The sequence below is a fragment of the Lethenteron reissneri genome, chromosome 5, assembly GCF_015708825.2.
Source record: "Lethenteron reissneri isolate LAM-NWPU_2019-01 chromosome 5, ASM1570882v1, whole genome shotgun sequence".
Taxonomy (NCBI): Eukaryota; Metazoa; Chordata; class Hyperoartia; order Petromyzontiformes; family Petromyzontidae; genus Lethenteron; species Lethenteron reissneri.
Window position 1 is genome coordinate 4,049,743 of NC_083783.1, and position 16,866 is coordinate 4,066,608.

Below are 16,866 nucleotides of genomic sequence, written 5' to 3' on the forward strand. Positions count from 1 at the left end.
CTCCGTCTCCATCCTCCGTCTTGTCTCCCCAAGCGGATCCGTCGCGGGTCCCAGGTCCAATCGGTGTTCCCAGCCTCCAATGAGGAGGCAGTGAGGGTCAGCTGCCAGCGATTTGTCTAACCGTAGTCTACGGCATCGTACATGGCGCGACATTTTCCCTTTCGATTTAAAGCTTTCGTGACTGCAGGGATTCATCTTCTTGGTTCTTTCGGTAAAGTCACGTAGAATGGAAATAATAAAAATAAACATTATTATGTTAATAAAATAATAAAAATAAAACATAATTTTGTTACATTTTTATTATTTTATTATTTCTATTCTACGTGACTTTACCGAAAGAACCAAGAAGAATTTTCCTTTCATTCTACACATTCGCCGCACGAGTTATGAACGAACGCTCGAAAATAAAAGACAACTTTTTCACTGAAAATACTTCCTCTTTAATGTGTTGCGTTGATGCAGGGCGGCGTGAAACAGAAGGACGGCGGGGCGGGTGTCGGTGGCGTATTACGAACCACAAACCAAACCCCGAGCTCTCACATTTGCCTCTGAGCTTTGCGGATTGCGGATCAAAGGAACGTGACCCAGACCCACCGCGTTGGGCGAGGGTTTTGCCGCGTGTGGATATCTTCCGGGGTCCGAGCCACGGGTGTTGTCGGTCGCGCACCGCTGCCAACGTGGCGGCAGGAGCAGCAGCCGCATCACCAAATCATGAGTGCATTTGGTAATTGCCAAATCATTATAGCACGGGGCTATCTACAAAATGCGCTATGCTCCACAGACGCAGTCTGCGTGAGTCTCGCGATAGGGTGGCGGCGGGTGGGGGTAGGGGGGGGCGATGGTGCTGTGTGGTTATTCCAAATTTGGTAATTTGCGGTTTAATTTTTCAAGTTTAGTTGAATTTGCCAAATATGCACCGTGACACCAGCACACAATGGGCAAATATTCATAATTATACCACGGGGTCTCTCACGTGAACTGTGAAGCGGACGGCGCGTACTATTTATGGTTAATTGGCCCGCGGTATTAACCAGGGCGGCCGTGGGGCTCGAACCACAAACCTCTGCAACGCTCGGCAAACGCGCTACGGCTCAACGGTACCACCGTGCCACCGTCTCAGTGCCCAGCTCGCAGAGTCCTTGCCACCATCGGCGCCATCACCACCACCAGCACCACCACCAACAGCGCCACCACCGCTACCACCACCACCATCAACACCAGCGAAAGCGACAGCAGCACCACCGTTACCACAACTGACCAGCAGCACCACCACCATCAGTATCACCATCAACAGCAGCACCACCACCATCAGTATCACCACCAACAGCAGCACCACCACCATCAGTATCACCATCAACAACAGCACCACCACCATCAGTATCACCATCAACAACAGCACCACCACCATCAGTATCACCATCAACAGCAGCACCAACACCACCACCAGCTGCAAAACCGGCACCACGACCACCAGCAACATCGGCGCCACCACCACCACCATCACTGGCAGCACCAAACCTCGCCACCAGCACCAACAACATCAGCAAAACCAACCAACAGCATCACCACCACCACCACCGGCAAACCACCGCGCCGCGTTACGCCTTGGAGCCGCGAATCGTCGGTAACTCGAGGCCAATGACCCGCACGGAGTCGCAGCTCGCTCCGGCCTGGACTGCCGTCCTGCTGCCGGCACCGGCGGAGGCTGCTGCCGCTGCCGCCTCCTCGCCACCTCTCCCACCACCCCCCCCGTCCTCCGCCGCCGCCGCCGCTTCCTCGCCAGGCATGGCCGGGCCGGCCGGGCGTGCGGTCACGGCGGCCTCCGCCGTGGGCGTGACGGAGTAGACGATGAGCCCGGAGATGATGATGAGGAAGGCGGCGATGTAGAGGGCTGAGAACTGCGGCGCAGGCGCAGGGGCGGGGAGAGCGGCAGTGGGAAACCAAAACAACAACAACAACTAACACACTCAACGTTACAAGAGCCGCAATGCAACGTGAACACGACGCGGTGGGTGCTTGATAAATAACGCCACGAAGCAGATTCTTCAAGGAGTCGCGTGCGGCTCTGGAGCTGCAAGTTGCCCGACCCCCCCCCTCCCCCCCACTGGCCATCAGGTGGCAAGACGAAGATAAAGGTGCAGCCACGTGTGTGTGCAATAGCTTGCTCGTGCAGCGAGCTGGCGGAAGGACCCCCCCCCCCCCCCCACTCGAGGGAGCAACTCTGAACTCCGCACCTCGCCCCTGAACGGTACCCCCCGCTCCGCAGCTTTCGGACAGACAGGGGGACGCAGATGGAGGACGACTCAATTTCCCGAGCCCTGCAATCCTCTGCTATATTAAAAGGTGCTACTTGGACGATTAACGAGCGCTGTGGACAAAGCGATTTGGGTTGAGAGCGACTCGGTTTCGTGCGACCGATCGCTCGGGTGCGAGACACGCGCCGTCGTGCGACTGTGCTGCGTGCGACCCTGTTGCGTGCAACCCTGTTGCGTGCGACCCTGTTGCGTGCGACCTTGTTGCGTGCAACCCTGTTGCGTGCAACCCTGCTGCGTGCGAGCGTGCTGCGTGCGACCTTGTTGCGTGCAACCCTGTTGCGTGCAACCCTGCTGCGTGCGAGCGTGCTGCGTGCGACCTTGTTGCGTGCGACCTTGTTGCGTGCGACCCTGTTGCTTGCGACCCTGTTGCGTGCGACCCTGTTGCGCGCGAACGTGCTGCGTGGCGGAGCGCGTACCGGGTACTTGAAGAGGAAGGTGCCGAGGAAGAGGCTGTAGAGGTCGGCCGTGAGGATGGCCAAGTTGACGGAGGCGGCACTCGTGAGGCGCAGGGCCAGGGGCATAAGGCTGTAGAGCGAGAACATGCAGCAGGCGAAGCCCGCGTACAGCAGGCCTGCGCAGCCAGAGACACGCACAGTCATCATCATCAGCAGTAGCATCAGCAGCATCATCAGCAGCATCATCATCAGCATCATCAGCAGCAGCAGGCGAAGCCCACGTACAGGAGGCCTGCGCAGCCACAGACACGCAGAGTCATCGTCAGCAGCATCATCAGCAGCAGCATCATCATCAGCATCACCGGTATCATCATCAGCAGTAGCAACGTCATCATCAGCATCATCAGCAGCATCACCAGTATCATCATCAGCAGCATCATCAGCAGCATGATTATTAGCAGCAGCAGGCGAAGCCCGCGTACAGGAGGCCTGCACAGCCACAGGCACGCACAGTCATCAGCAGCAGCATCATCAGCAGCAGCAGCAGCATCATCAGTATCATCATCAGCAGCATCATCAGCAGCAGCAGGCGAAGCCCGCGTACAGGAGGCCTGCGCAGCCACAGGCACGCATAGTCATCATCATCAGCAGTATCATCAGCAGCAGTAGCAACGTCATCATCAGCAGCATCATCATCAGCAGCAGCATCATCATCAGCAGCAGGCGAAGCCCGCGTACAGGAGGCCTGCACAGCCACAGGCACGCACAGTCATCATCGTCAGTAGCATCAGCAGTAGCATCAGCAGCATCATCAGTATCATCATCATCAGCAGTAGCAACGTCATCATCAGCAGCATCATCAGCAGCATGATTATCACCAGCAGCAGGCGAAGCCCGCGTACAGGAGGCCTGCGCAGCCACAGACACGCAGTCATCGTCATCAGCAGCAGTATCAGCAGTAGCATCATTAACACGTAGTAGGCTTTCACGGCCAAAATCATCCATAAGAGTTTTTTGGGTTAGATCGCATATAAATATATGTGTCGTTAAACCCACCACCACCCGACACAGCCAACTAGTAAGGGTTGTCACGTAAACAGAACGTGGCCAATTCGTCACTAGTACAGCATCACCGGTGCGTTGGAGAGCCAAGCCACAACATTTACAATCTGACGTACGACGTTTCGCCAGTAATTACAACTAGCTTCATCAGGCGACAGCCAGATTTGTGGCCACCACATCTACGCCTCTATATAAGGAACGAAACAGGTGGACTTCATTTATGGACGGCCCCTAACGCGAATTTTGGTTCGGCGCGATCGCTGTTCTCATCGCCGCGATTCTCGTCGTCACGGCGGCAGGAGTTGTACCGGTCCCGGGTTAGTGGTCTCGGGACCGGGGGGGGGTAGGGGTGCGTGAATACTGACCCACGCGCCAGGTCCACTCCATGCTGGCGAGAGCATTGCGCTCGGCGATGGCTCTGCGTGTGTTGTGTGTGTGTACGTGCGTGTGTGTACGTGCGTGTGTGTGTGAGTGAACGTGTGTGTGTGTGAAAGTGTGCGTGTAAGAGTATATACGTGTGTGTGTTCGTGCGTGTGTGTACGTGCGTGTGTGTGTGTGAGAGCACGTGTGTGTGTGAAAGTGTGCGTGTAAGAGTATATACGTGTGTGTTGTGTGTGTGCGTGTGTGTTGGAGAGCACGTGTGTGTGAGTGGGCGTGTGCGTGTGTGAGCGAGAGAGTGTTAGGCAGCGTGTGTGCATGCATGTGTGAGTGTGAGTGGGTATGTGCGTGTGTGCGCGAGAGAGTATGCGAGTGTATGAGAGCGTGAGTGAGTGAGTGTTTGGGGGTAGGGTGGTGGGGTGTGAAGTGTGGGGATGTATAGGGTATGTGGGGGGGGGGGGGGGGTACAAAGGCAAACAACACACAAAATAAAGACGGCGTCGTCTCTGACCAGTCGCTCGCTCTCTCGTGATGAGCAGCTCACCACGGACAGAGACCCCCCCCCCCCCACCAAATCGCGTGTCGCACATCAAGCCCCAGGGCACCCCCCCAGACAGACACGGGACCCGCCCGCGGTCTCGACCGTCGCCCCGCACAAAATAAAACCATTTGAGTGTCGCTGTGGAGAAGCGACGCGCAGAGTGAAACCGCGGGACCGAGTTAGTGCGCTCTATACAACACAAAATATATAAACTATTTAAAAAAAAATTTCGATTGAAAGATTTCGTGACTGCAGGGATTCATCTTCTTGGTTCTTTCGGTAAAGTCACGTAGAAGGGAAGTAATACAATAATAAAAATGAAACATAATAAAATAATTCTCAGGTGACCTGAGGACGGCTGCTTGCGTTGTGGCCGAAACGTCGTGAGAATTATTTTATTATGTTTTATTTTTATTATTTTACTACTTCCCTTCTACGTGACTATTACACATTTTTTAAAATTTCACCGACTAAGACCCCGCTCAGCTGCTACGTAGTTGTTTTTCAGAAGCGACCTGGCCGTCAAAAATTATCGACAGCCCGACGAAGATGCGTATCGTCACGTGGACATTTAGAGCGGTCAAATACTCTGAACGCGTGACGTTGATTATTGTTGTGGAGGGGAAACCGGAGGACCCGGAGAGAAATTCACTCGACCACGGGGGGAGAGAGACAGAGAGTAACGGAAACTCCAAATATACAGCAGCAGGCGTCAAGGGTCAGGATCGAACCTACGACCTCCCGCACACCAGTCGAGGTAGTTAACATCTCATAGCCACCGTGATAATGATGAGAGAGAGAGAGACACCGCAAACATCAAATATACAGCAGCAGGCGTCAGGGTCGGGATCGAACCGGCGACCTCCCGCAAATCAGGCGAGGTAGTTGACATCTCCTGCGGACGCTGCTAATGGTTGCGGCTTACTGGACAAGCCGTTTGACTATCCAGGTGGGGCCGGCTGGCAAATCTTCAACTCGTACTTGCTCTATATACCCTCTGATTCTTTCGGTAAAGTCACGTAGATAGAAAAAAAAAATAACACTGGTCAACACACTTTTTTCTGGGATAAGGTATTCCAACGGGTTTAAGGTAATTTTGGGGAGCTGATTCCAAATCTGGCATCAGTTTTTGTCTATCACATCAGGTTTTTGAGATATCAAATATTGCATTTTCAATAAAAACTGCAGAAGAAAAATATTAAATAAATGTGGATATCTACATGAAATGATATTATAAACACACAATTCTAAAAATACAGCACCATATTTTAACACTAAAGCAATCACTGACTCGCAACAACTTGCACTCATAAGTGACAGAGTTAATTTCGGGTAAAATCAATGAAAATGGGGTATGCCGATAGCATAAAATGAGATGTGATAGAGCAAATCTGAGATCAGACTTGGAATCAGCACCCTGAAGTTAGTCTAAAACAGCTGCAAAAGTCCAGGCCAGAATTTTTTTTGTTGACCAGTGTAATAGAACACGACGTTTCGGTCGCAACGCAAGCGTCCGTTATCAGGTGAGAAAGAATGATCTGCTGTTGTGGCTTTATATAGGCTCGGGAAGGAAGGGGGGGGGGGGGGGGGGGGGGTTTAGAGTCGTGACTTTACCTAAAGAAGCAGAGTATGGATTCCTGCAGTCGCGAAAGCTTCAAATCTTTCGGCTCTCTCAGACGGCGTGACTGGCTGCAAATCGTAAATCGTTGTGGGTTTACCCTCCACCACACAACCCGGTGTTGCTGTACGAGTAACCCGGTGTTGCTGTACTAGTAAGCAGCTGGCACGCTTTGTTCTACGCCTCTATATAAGGAGCGAAACAGGTGGACTTCTCCACAAATCTGGCTGTCGCCTGATGAAGCTGGTTGTAGTTACTGGCGAAACGTCGTACTCAGATTGTAAATGTTGTGGCTTGGCTCTCCAACGCACCGGTGATGCTGTACTAGTGACGAATTGGCCACGTTCTGTTTACGTGACAAACCTTACTAATTGGCTGTGTCGGGTGGTGGCGGGTTTATATTGAAGCGACATAACCCCGAAACAAGCTGATGGGTGGTATTGGTCGGTAAATCCTGCTGCTACTGCGTGTTAAAGTGGCCGCACGAGCCATCAACAGCACGGAGCTGCACTTTTACCTTTGCCGCTGCTGCTGCTGTCTGCGTCGATATCGTGGTGAGGCTGTCTGGAGCGTGAGTCGGGGGTGAGTAGGGGGGCTCAAGGGGGTCTCGTGACGTACGACCGTGACTAGGGGGTGAGTAGGGGGGCTCAAGGGGGTCTCGTGACGCACGGGGGTGAGTAGGCGGTGAGTAGGGGGGCTCAAGGGGGTCTCGTGACGTACGACGTGAGTAGGGGGTGAGTAGGGGGGCTCAAGGGGGTCTCGTGACGTACAACCGTGAGTCGGGGGTGAGTAGGGGGGCTCAAGGGGGTCTCGTGACGCACGGCCGTGAGTAGGAAGTGAGTAGGGGGGCTCAAGGGGGTCTCGTGACGTACGGGGGTGAGTAGGGGGTGAGTCGGGGGTGAGTAGGGGGGCTCAAGGAGGTCTCGTGACGCACGGGGGTGAGTCGGGGGTGAGTAGGGGGGGGGATCAAGGGGGTCTCGTGACGCACGGCCGTGAGTAGAAAGTGAGTAGGGGGGCTCAAGGGGGTCTCGTGACACACGACCGTGAGTCACGGGAGCAAGGTGCAACGTGTTATCGGTTTTTTTGACTGAATATCCGTGAATGTATAGTTACGGAGTGCATGCGTTTGTAACCATTGAAGGAGTTTGGCGTTTAATGGCTAATGTTGGGTAACTCCTCGTGCGCCTATTTAAATATTGGTAATCGGATTAAAATGTTAATTCTCATCATGGTGTAAACAAGGCGGAGGGGTCCTCCAACTGTTATCGTCCTCTGTCTCTCGACTGGCCTCTATCCATAAGCTATGAGGTAGGGCCTTTGTCCGAAACGTCGCCTATTATGAATATATTATTTATTTTGAGAGCCACAGTGTAATTCACAGTCGAGTTTGCTCACTCACAGCCCGTTTCTTTGTTTGTTCATGAGTGGTAACCGCGTGAAATAAACTCGTCATGTAACCGAATAAAACCGGTTTTCTCACTTACTGAAACGTCTAGAGCAGCGGTTGGTCACCAAAATAACAATAAGAGACGTTGTTGTTGTTTTAGTCTTTGACCAAAATAGTTCACAGAGAGCCGCATCACGCACAGAGCCACGTGTACACACACAAACACACAGACAGACAGACACACACACAGACACAAAGACACACACACTCAAACACACACAGACGGACACACAGACACACAGAAGCAGCGGGTATACAGGAGACGACAACACAAATTCTGACTTAAACAAAATAAGTGATGGACTAAACTACGTCTATTTAGTTTCTGTGCCCCCAAGTTATTCTTTAACAATACTGCACATTGTGTCGTCACCAAGACATTCCGTAGTGACCCATTCCATCGTGACCCATTCCCTCTTGTATTTAATACACTTTTTTTTATCTGTGCGTAAAATTCTGTGCGACCCTGGTGCGGCCGGGTACGGGTATGGGTAGGCCGTGAGTCACTGGTGAGTAACTGTTTGTCACTCATTTCGGGTAGGGTACGGGTAGGGAACGGTTACCCGTACCCGGCCGGGTACGGGTACCCATTTGCGACCCTGGTGCGGCCGGGTACGGGTAAGGAATCAAAACCCGTTTGCGACCTCTGCCCTGCTGTGATGTTCAGCTCAGAATCTTCGCCACCGCTCAGAATCTCTCCACTCTCTCCGTCTCTCTCAAACGCCGCCACCACCGCCGCCCCACTCAAAAGGTAAAGACGCAGCTCCTGCAATTGCCTCCTCACGGCGCTGCTGGTGGAAGAACTTCCACTCAGGGGGGGGGAGAGCTTTTGACGGCGCGTTTGGAGATGATTTGTCATCTTCCACGCCGGGACCAGTACGGTCTTGGAGGCTGTAGGAGAGTTTACCCAAACTTCACCCCACCACACGTGACCTGCCGGTCATAGGCGAACCCGATCACACTGCTGCCGCGTGGAGTTTAAGAAGCTTGCCCCCCCCCCCCCCCCCCCCATTGTTTCAAATTCCATGCCGGGAGATGGAATCGAAGTCCAGCGGGCTCACAAACCATCAACAAGACGGCGGCACCTCCACTCAAAGCCCCCGCCCCCCACTAAATAAAACATCCCCCAACCCCCCCCCCCTCTCCAACACGACTCACAGTTGCACGCCGCTGATGAGGGTGCCGAACAGGCCGACTGCGCCCAGGAACTCGACGCGGCCCCGGGAGCGCACCAGCTGCTCCTCGCACACGTTGCACACTCCGTAGAGGACGGCCCCGGCCACCACGAGCATATCTCCCAGCGCGCGGTTAGAGGCTGGGGCGGTGGTCACGTGGGGGGCACGTGGGAGACACATGGGAGATACATGGGGGAAGATGGAGGGACACGTGGGGGTCACGTGGGGTACACGTGGGGGTCACGTGGGGGGCACGTGGGAGACACATGGGAGAAGATGCAGGGACACGTGGGGGTCACGTGGGGGCCACGTGGGAGACACATGGGAGAAGATGCAGGGACACGTGGGGGTCACGTGGGGAACACGTGGGAGACACGTGGGGGAAGATGCAGGGACACGTGGGGGTCACGTGGGGAACACGTGGGAGACACGTGGGGGAAGATGCAGGGACACGTGGGGGTCACGTGGGGAACACGTGGGGGACACGTGGGAGAAGATGCAGGGACACGTGGGGGTCACGTGGGGACACGTGGGAGAAGATGCAGGGACACGTGGGGGTCACGTGGGGCACACGTGGGGGTCACATGGGGGAAGATGCAGGGACACGTGGGGGTCACATGGAAGACACGTGGGGGTGACATGGGGAAGATGCAGGGACACGTGGGGGTCACGTGGGGCACACGTGGGAGATACATGGGACACGTGCAGAGTTGCACAGGGGGCGCATGGGGGGACGTGGGGGGACGTGGGGATACATGAGGACACACGAGGGGACACGCGAGGGGACACGCGAGGGGACACGCGGGGGGACATGCGGGGGACAGTTTAAATTCTTTCTTCGGACGGTTGTCTGGGACACCCTCACTAGGCTGTGGTGCTGTTGCTGCTGAGGATGTCATGGATGTCAGTCTCATCAACTTGGTGATCCTGATGGTGATAACGATGGTGACCATGGTGATGATGGTGATGATGGTGATGATAATGATGGTGATAACGATGGTGACCATGGTGATGGTGATGATGATAATGATGGTGAAAACGACGGTGACCATGGTGATGATGGTGATGATGATGATAATGATGGTGATAACGATGGTGACCATGGTGATGATAACGATGGTGACCATGATGATGATGGTGATGGTGACGATGTTGGCCGGTCAGCTGTCGTCACCTTCGCCCTGCGACCTCCCCGTGAGGCGGTCGGCCCCCACCATGGCCCCCACGCCCACGAGGCAGAGCGCCACGGCGACCACGTGACCCGCGCGGTAGCGCACGCGCAGGAAGAACCACGAGAGGGCGAACACCACGGGGAGGACCATGCAGTCCAGCAGCTGGGGGGCGGGGGGGGGGGGGGCGGGTGGAGAGGGGGGTGGAGAGGGGGTGGAGAGGAGGGTGGAGGGGGGGGTAGAGGGGGGGGTGGGGGGTGGAGAGGGGGAATGGAGGGGGGGATGGGGGGGGCTGGAGAGGGGGGATGGAGAGGGGGATGGAGAGGGGGTGGAGGGGGTGGAGAGGGGGGTGGGGGAGGAGAGAATGGAGGGGGGAATGGAGGGGGGATGGGGGGGTGGAGAGGGGGGTGGAGAGGGGGTGGAGAGGGGGTGGAGGGGGGTGGAGAGGGGGGTGGGGGGGAGAGAATGGAGGGGGGAATGGAGGGGGGATGGGGGGGTGGAGAGGGGGGTGGAGAGGGGGTGGAGAGGGGGTGGAGGGGGGTGGGGGGAGAGAATGGAGGCGGGATGGGGGGGTGGAGAGGGGGGTGGAGAGGAGATGGAGAGGGGGGTGGAGGGAGCATGGGGGGGGGGTGGGGGAGGGGGGTGGAGGGGGGATGGGGGGAATGGAGGGGGGATGGGGGGGTGGAGAGGGGGGATGGAGGGGGGGGGTGGAGAGGGGGGTGGAGGGGGGTGGAGGCGGATGGGGGGGTGGAGAGGGGGGTGGAGGGGGGGGTGGAGAGGGGGGTGGAGAGGGGGTGGAGAGGAGGGTGGAGGGGGGGGGGTAGAGGGGGGGGTGGGGGGGTGGAGAGGGGGAATGGAGGGGGATGGGGGGAGAGGGGGGGATCGAGAGGGGGTGGAGGGGGGGATGGAGGTGAGGGGGTGGAGGGGACAGAGGTTTAAGCACCACGATGTTCACTTCAACCTTAACCGAGCAACTCGTCACCGTGACCCTCCGCCGCTCCCTCTGCGCGTGCGCTCAGCCCGGCAAAGCCGCGTGCGTACACTTTGTTTGTAACGACATGGATCACGACAGCGCGTCAATCACGACGCTCGGACACTCCGGATGTCAGCGTCCACCCCCCCAGGCATATCCGAGTCACAAGTCTGGATGACAACCTCTTGATGGCTGTGGTATCCGAAATGGCTCCGTGCCCCCACCCACCCCCTCTCCCGGGCATGCCGCCCCCCTCCCATCCTCCCCAAATCTAACACCCCCCCCCTCCTATCCCAAACTCGTATCCCTCCCCATCCCTGCACCCCTCCACCCCCAGCCCTGCCTCCACCCCTCCCCTCAGGGCCCCTCCATCTACTTCCCCCACCCCCCCCGATCTCAACCACGAACCCCTCTCGTCTCCCAATTCCCCCACCCACCCACCCACCCACCCCTACTCCAACACCCCCCCCCCCTCTTTTGTTCCCCCAATCATCGTGACCCACTGGAGGAAGCCAATGAGCATTAGAGCGCTTTTTCACAGACGTCCAGTAAACATCATGGCTATGAGATGTTAACTACCTCGCCTGGTGTACAGGAGGTCGTGGGTTCGATCCCGACCCTGACGCCTGCTGCTGTATATTTGGAGTTTGTCTCTCTCTCATCATCATTACGGTGGCTAGGAGATGTTACTACATCGCCTGGTATACAGGAGGTCGTGGGTTCGATCACGACCATGACGCCTGCTGCTGTATATTTGGAGTTTGTCTCTCTCTCATCATCATTACGGTGGCTAGGAGATGTTAACTACCTCGCCTGGTATACAGGAGGTCGTGGGTTCGATCACGACCCTGACGCCTGCTGTATATTTGGAGTTTGTGTGCGTGTCTCTCTCATCATCATTACGATGGCTAAGATATGTTAACTACCTCGCCTGGTATACAGGAGGTCGTGGGTTCAATCACGACTCTGACGCCTGCTGTATTTTTGGAGTTTGCGGTGTCTCTCCCCGTGGTCGCGTGGATTTTTCTCCGGGTCCTCCAGTTTTAAAATGTTAAAACACGTGTTTAGAGTAGTTGTCTGCTATACATTTCCACACGACGACGATGAGCCACTTCGTTGGGCTATCACTTGTGGGCAGGTCCCTTCTGCAAAGGAGCCACACAGCTCAGTGGGGGCTTACCTGGTAAAATAAAAATAGTTTAGATATAAGTTCTCCCTTCAGTCGTCTCGTTCCCACACCTCCCTAAACCTACACGCTGGTGAGTGTGGTGTACAGGTGCGTCTTAACGACTAGGTAGTACCTGCACGCTGGTGAGTGTGGTGTACAAGTACGTCTTAACCACCAGGTAGTACCTGCACGCTAGTGAGTGTGGTGTGCAGGTACGTCTTCACTACCAGGTAATACCTGCACGCTTGTGAGTGTGGTGTACTGGTAGGCCTTCACGACCAGGTAGTTCGCCTCCACGTCCACCAGGGCCAGCAACGCGTACTTCCAGCCACGAGCCCTCAGCACGTCCAGCAAGTTCCCGTCGTCTGCGCGATAGACGGTGAGAGGTGGAGTGGGGTGAGTTTGATGGTGAGGTGTGGGTGGGGTGAGTTGGATGGTGAGGTGTGGGTGGGGTGAGTTGGATGGTGAGGTGTGGGTGGAGTGAGTTTGATGGTGAGGTGTGGGTGGGGTGAGTTGGATGGTGAGGGTGGGTGGGGTGAGTGGGATGGTGAAGTGTGGGTGGGGTGAGTTGGATGGTGAGGTGTGGGTGGGGTGAGTGGATGGTGAGGTGTGGGTGGGGTGAGTTGGATGGTGAGGTGTGGGTGGAGTGAGTTGGATGGTGAGGTTGTGGGTGGGGGTGAGTTGATGGTGCAGGTGTGGGTGGGTGAGTTGGATGGTGAGGTGTGGGTGGGGTGAGTGGATGGTGAGGTGTGGGGTGGAGGGAGTTGGATGGTGAGGTGTGGTGGGGTGAGTTGGATGGTGAGGAGTGGGTGGAGTGAGTTGGATGGTGAGGTGTGGGTGGAGCGAGTTGGATGGTGAGGTGTGGGTGGGGCGAGTTGGATGGTGAGGTGTGGGTGGGTGAGTTGGATGGTGAGGTGTGGGTGGGGTGAGTTTGATGGTGAGGTGTGGGTGGGGTGAGTTGGATGGTTGAGGCGTGTGGGGTTGGATGTGAGTTTGGATGGTGAGGAGTGTGGTGGAGTGCAGTTGGATGTGAGGTGTGGTGGAGGGCGAGTTGGATGGTGGGTGTGGGTGGGGCGAGTTGGATGGTGAGGGTGTGGGTGGGGTGCTGAGTTGGATGGTGAGGTGTGGGTGGGGTGAGTTGGATGTGAGGTGTGGGTGGGGTGCGGTTGGCTGGTGAGGTGTGGGTGATGGGTGCCGTTGTATGGTGAGGTGTGGGTGCGACCGAGTGAGTTGGATGGTGAGCCGTGTGAGTGGGGTGTAGTTGGGTGGTGAGGTGTGGGTGGATGTGAGTTGGCTGGTGAGGTGTGCGTGGGGTGAGTTGGGTGGTGAGGTGTGGGGGGGAGAGTTGGATGGTGAGGTGTGCGTGGGGTGAGTTTCGGTGGTGAGGTGTGGGTGGGAGAGTGGATGGTTGAGGTGGGGGTGAGGTGAGTGGGATGGTGAGGTGTGGGTGTGGTGAGTGGGATGGTGATGGTGTGGGTGGGGAGAGTGGATGGTGAGGTGTGCGTGGGTGAGTTGGGGGGTGAGGTGTGGGTGGGGAGAGTTGGATGGTGAGGTGTGTGGGTGGGTGAGTTGGATGGTGAGGTGTGGGTGGGGCGAGTTGGATGGTGGAGGTGTGGGTGGAGTGAGTTTGATGGTGAGGTTGTGGGTGGAGCGAGTTGGATGGTGAGGTGTGGGTGGGGTGAGTGGATGGTTGAGGTGTGGGGGTAGGGGTGAGTGGGATGGTGAGTTGTGGGAGGGGTGAGTGGGATGGTGAGGTGTGGGTGGGGTGGAATTGGGTGGTGAGGTGTGCGTTGGGTGAGTTTGATGGTGAGGTGTGCGTGGGGTGAGTGGGATGGTGAGTTGTGGGAGGTGTGAGTGGGATGGTGAGGTGTGGGTGGAGGTGAGTTGATGGTGAGGTATGGTGGACGTGAGTTGGATGGTGAGGGTGTCGGTGGGGCGAGTGTTGGATGTTGTGAGGTGTGCGGTGGTGTGAGTTGATGGTGAGGTGTGCGTGGGTGTGAGTGGGATGTGAGGTGTGGGTGGGGTGAGTTGGATGGTGAGGTGTGGGTGGGGTGAGTTGGATGGTGAGGTGTGGGTGGGGCGGTTGGATGGTGTGGTGTGGTGGGGTGAGTTTGATGGTGAGGTGTGCGTGTGGTGAGTTTGATGGTGAGGTGTGGGTGGTGAGGAGTGGGTGGGGCGAGTTGGATGGTGTGGGTGGGGTGAGTGGATGGTGAGGTGCGGGTGGCGTGAGTTGGATGGTGAGGTGTGGGTGGAGTAAGTGGGATGGTGAGGTGTGGGTGGGGTGAGTTGGATGGTGAGGTGTGGGTGGAGTAAGTGGGATGGGTGAGGTGTGGGTGGGGTGAGTTGGATGGTGAGGTGTGGGTGGGGTGAGTAGGAATGGTGAGGTGTGGGTGGGTGTGAGTTGAATGGTGAGGTGCGGGTGGGGTGAGTTGATGGTGAGGTGTGGGTTGGAGTGAGTTGGATGGTGAGGTGTGGGTGGAGTGAGTTGGATGGTGAGGTGTGGGTGGAGTGGAGTTGGATGGTGAGGTGTGGGTGGTGAGTTTGATGGTGAGTTGGGGTGGGGTGAGTTGGATGGTGAGGTGTGGGTGGAGTGAGTTGGATGGTGAGGTGTGGGGTGGAGTGAGTTGGATGGTGAGGTGTGGGTGTGGTGAGTTTGATGGTGAGTTGTGGGTGGGGTGAGTTGGATGGTGAGGTGTGGGTGGAGTGAGTTTGATGGTGAGTTGGGGTGGGGTGAGTTGGATGGTGAGGTGTGGGTGGAGTGAGTTGGATGGTGAGGTGTGGGTGGAGTGAGTTGGATTGTGAGGTGTGGGTGGAGTGAGTGGGTGGTGAGCTATGGGTGGGGTGAGTTTGATGGTGAGGAGTGGGTGGAGTGAGTTGGGTGGTGAGCTGTGGGTGGGGTGAGTTGGATGGTGAGGTGTGGGTGGAGTGAGTTGGATGGTGAGGTGTGGGTGGGGTGAGTTGTATGGTGAGGTGTGGGTGGGGTGAGTTGGATGGTGAGGTGTGGGTGGGGCGAGTTGGATGGTGGGGGTGGGTGGGGTGAGTTGGGTGGTGAGGTGTGGGTGGGGTGAGTTGGATGGTGAGGTGTGGGTGGGGCGAGTTGGATGGTGAGGTGTGGGTGGGGTGAGTTGGGTGGTGAGGTGTGGGTGGGGGAGTTGGATGGGGGGTGTGGGTGGGGCGAGTTGGATGGCGAGGGGTGGGTGGGGCGAGTTGGATGGTGAGGTGTGGGTGGGGTGAGTTGGATGGTGAGGTTTGGGTGGGGTGAGTTGGATGGTGAGGTGTGGGGGGGTGAGTTGGATGGTGAGGTGTGGGTGGGAGAGTTGGGTGGTGAGGTGTGGGTGGGGTGAGTTGGATGGTGAGGTGTGGGTGGGGAGAGTTGGGTGGTGAGGTGTGGGTGGGGAGAGTGGATGGTGAGGTGTGGGTGGGGAGAGTTGGATGGTGAGGTGTGGGTGGGGAGAGTTGGGTGGTGAGGGTGGGTGGGGAGAGTTGGGTGGTGAGGTGTGGGTGGGGTGAGTTGGATGGTGAGGTGTGGGTGGGGAGAGTGGATGGTGAGGTGTGGGTGGGGAGAGTTGGATGGTGAGGTGTGGGTGGGGTGAGTTGGATGGTGAGGTGGGGTGGGGTGAGTTGGATGGCGAGGTTTGGGTGGGGTGAGTTGATGGTGAGGTGTGGGTGGGGTGAGTTGGATGGTGAGGTGTGGGTGGGGTGAGTGGGATGGTGAGGTGTGGGTGGAGTGAGTTGGATGGTGAGGTGTGGGTGGGGTGAGTTGGATGGAGAGGAGTAGGTTGGGTGAGTTGGATGGTGAGGTGTGGGTGGGGTGGTGTCAGTTTAACACGGGCGGACTTTCGCGACCGGCGTGACCATTCCCAGTTGATGTTGGGTCAGATCTCCGCGTGCTTGTTCGTGTCATATACCCTCCTCCACCCGACACACGAACAAACCAACAGTGTTGCGAGTGCGTTACTGCTTCAGCACCGCGTGTGTAGGAGAGCTCCTGTGCGCGCAATTGCACCATTTGGTGCGACAAACTAAACTGTACTGTTTTTTCCATTTCGCCAGGTAAGGCCCACTGAGCTATACGAGTTTCAAGGTAAGGCCCACTGGGATAAATGAGTTTTAGATCTAGATTTTAAAGTGCAAAGCTCCAGTGTATGTATGTGTGTAGTGTATGTGTGTATGTGTACCAGCGGTGTCAAGATCGGCCTCTGTGGAGGAGGCTCGTGAAGGACGCTACTGGGCAGTTGGAGGCAGTTGCCCTCCAACAACAACGGAGGGCGGAGGAGGAGCGACGCTCACAACAACGTGCGGAGCGCCGGGTGGCTAAAATACAGCAAGTTGGCACAGTAGGCGGCACAGGTGGTGCATCAGCCAGTCATCTCGGTCATCTCAGTCAGTCGACCCGTGGCACCTGGGTCTGCCCCGTGACCTCCTGCCAGCGGGCGTTCGACACTTCACGTGGCCTCAAGGTGCACATGGCCTGGCACAAGCGTCGTGGCGAATGGCGTGTTGTTGTTGTTGTGTGTATGGTGTATGTGTGTGTGAATGTTGAACGCCTTTGGCACCGTACGTAGCCAACCGTTGCTCATCGTAGCCGAGTGGAAGGACAACAAACTAAACACGCATAAGCAGTT

At 56.6% G+C, this 16,866-nt stretch overlaps 1 protein-coding gene across 1 annotated transcript; it reads right to left on the reverse strand.

Annotated features, from left to right (window-relative positions):
- Nucleotides 1-441: 441 nt before the first annotated feature.
- LOC133352854 (solute carrier family 35 member F1-like) lies at nucleotides 442-16,821 on the reverse strand. The gene is made up of 7 exons (XM_061568821.1): nucleotides 16,812-16,821; nucleotides 12,479-12,606; nucleotides 10,106-10,265; nucleotides 8,915-9,071; nucleotides 4,138-4,190; nucleotides 2,732-2,886; nucleotides 442-1,898 (listed from the first exon to the last, which is right to left on the reverse strand). Exons 1-7 carry the CDS (start codon nucleotides 16,819-16,821, stop codon nucleotides 1,599-1,601), a joined length of 963 nt encoding a protein of 320 aa, XP_061424805.1. The 3' UTR covers nucleotides 442-1,598.
- Between the last annotated feature and the right edge of the window lie 45 nt (nucleotides 16,822-16,866).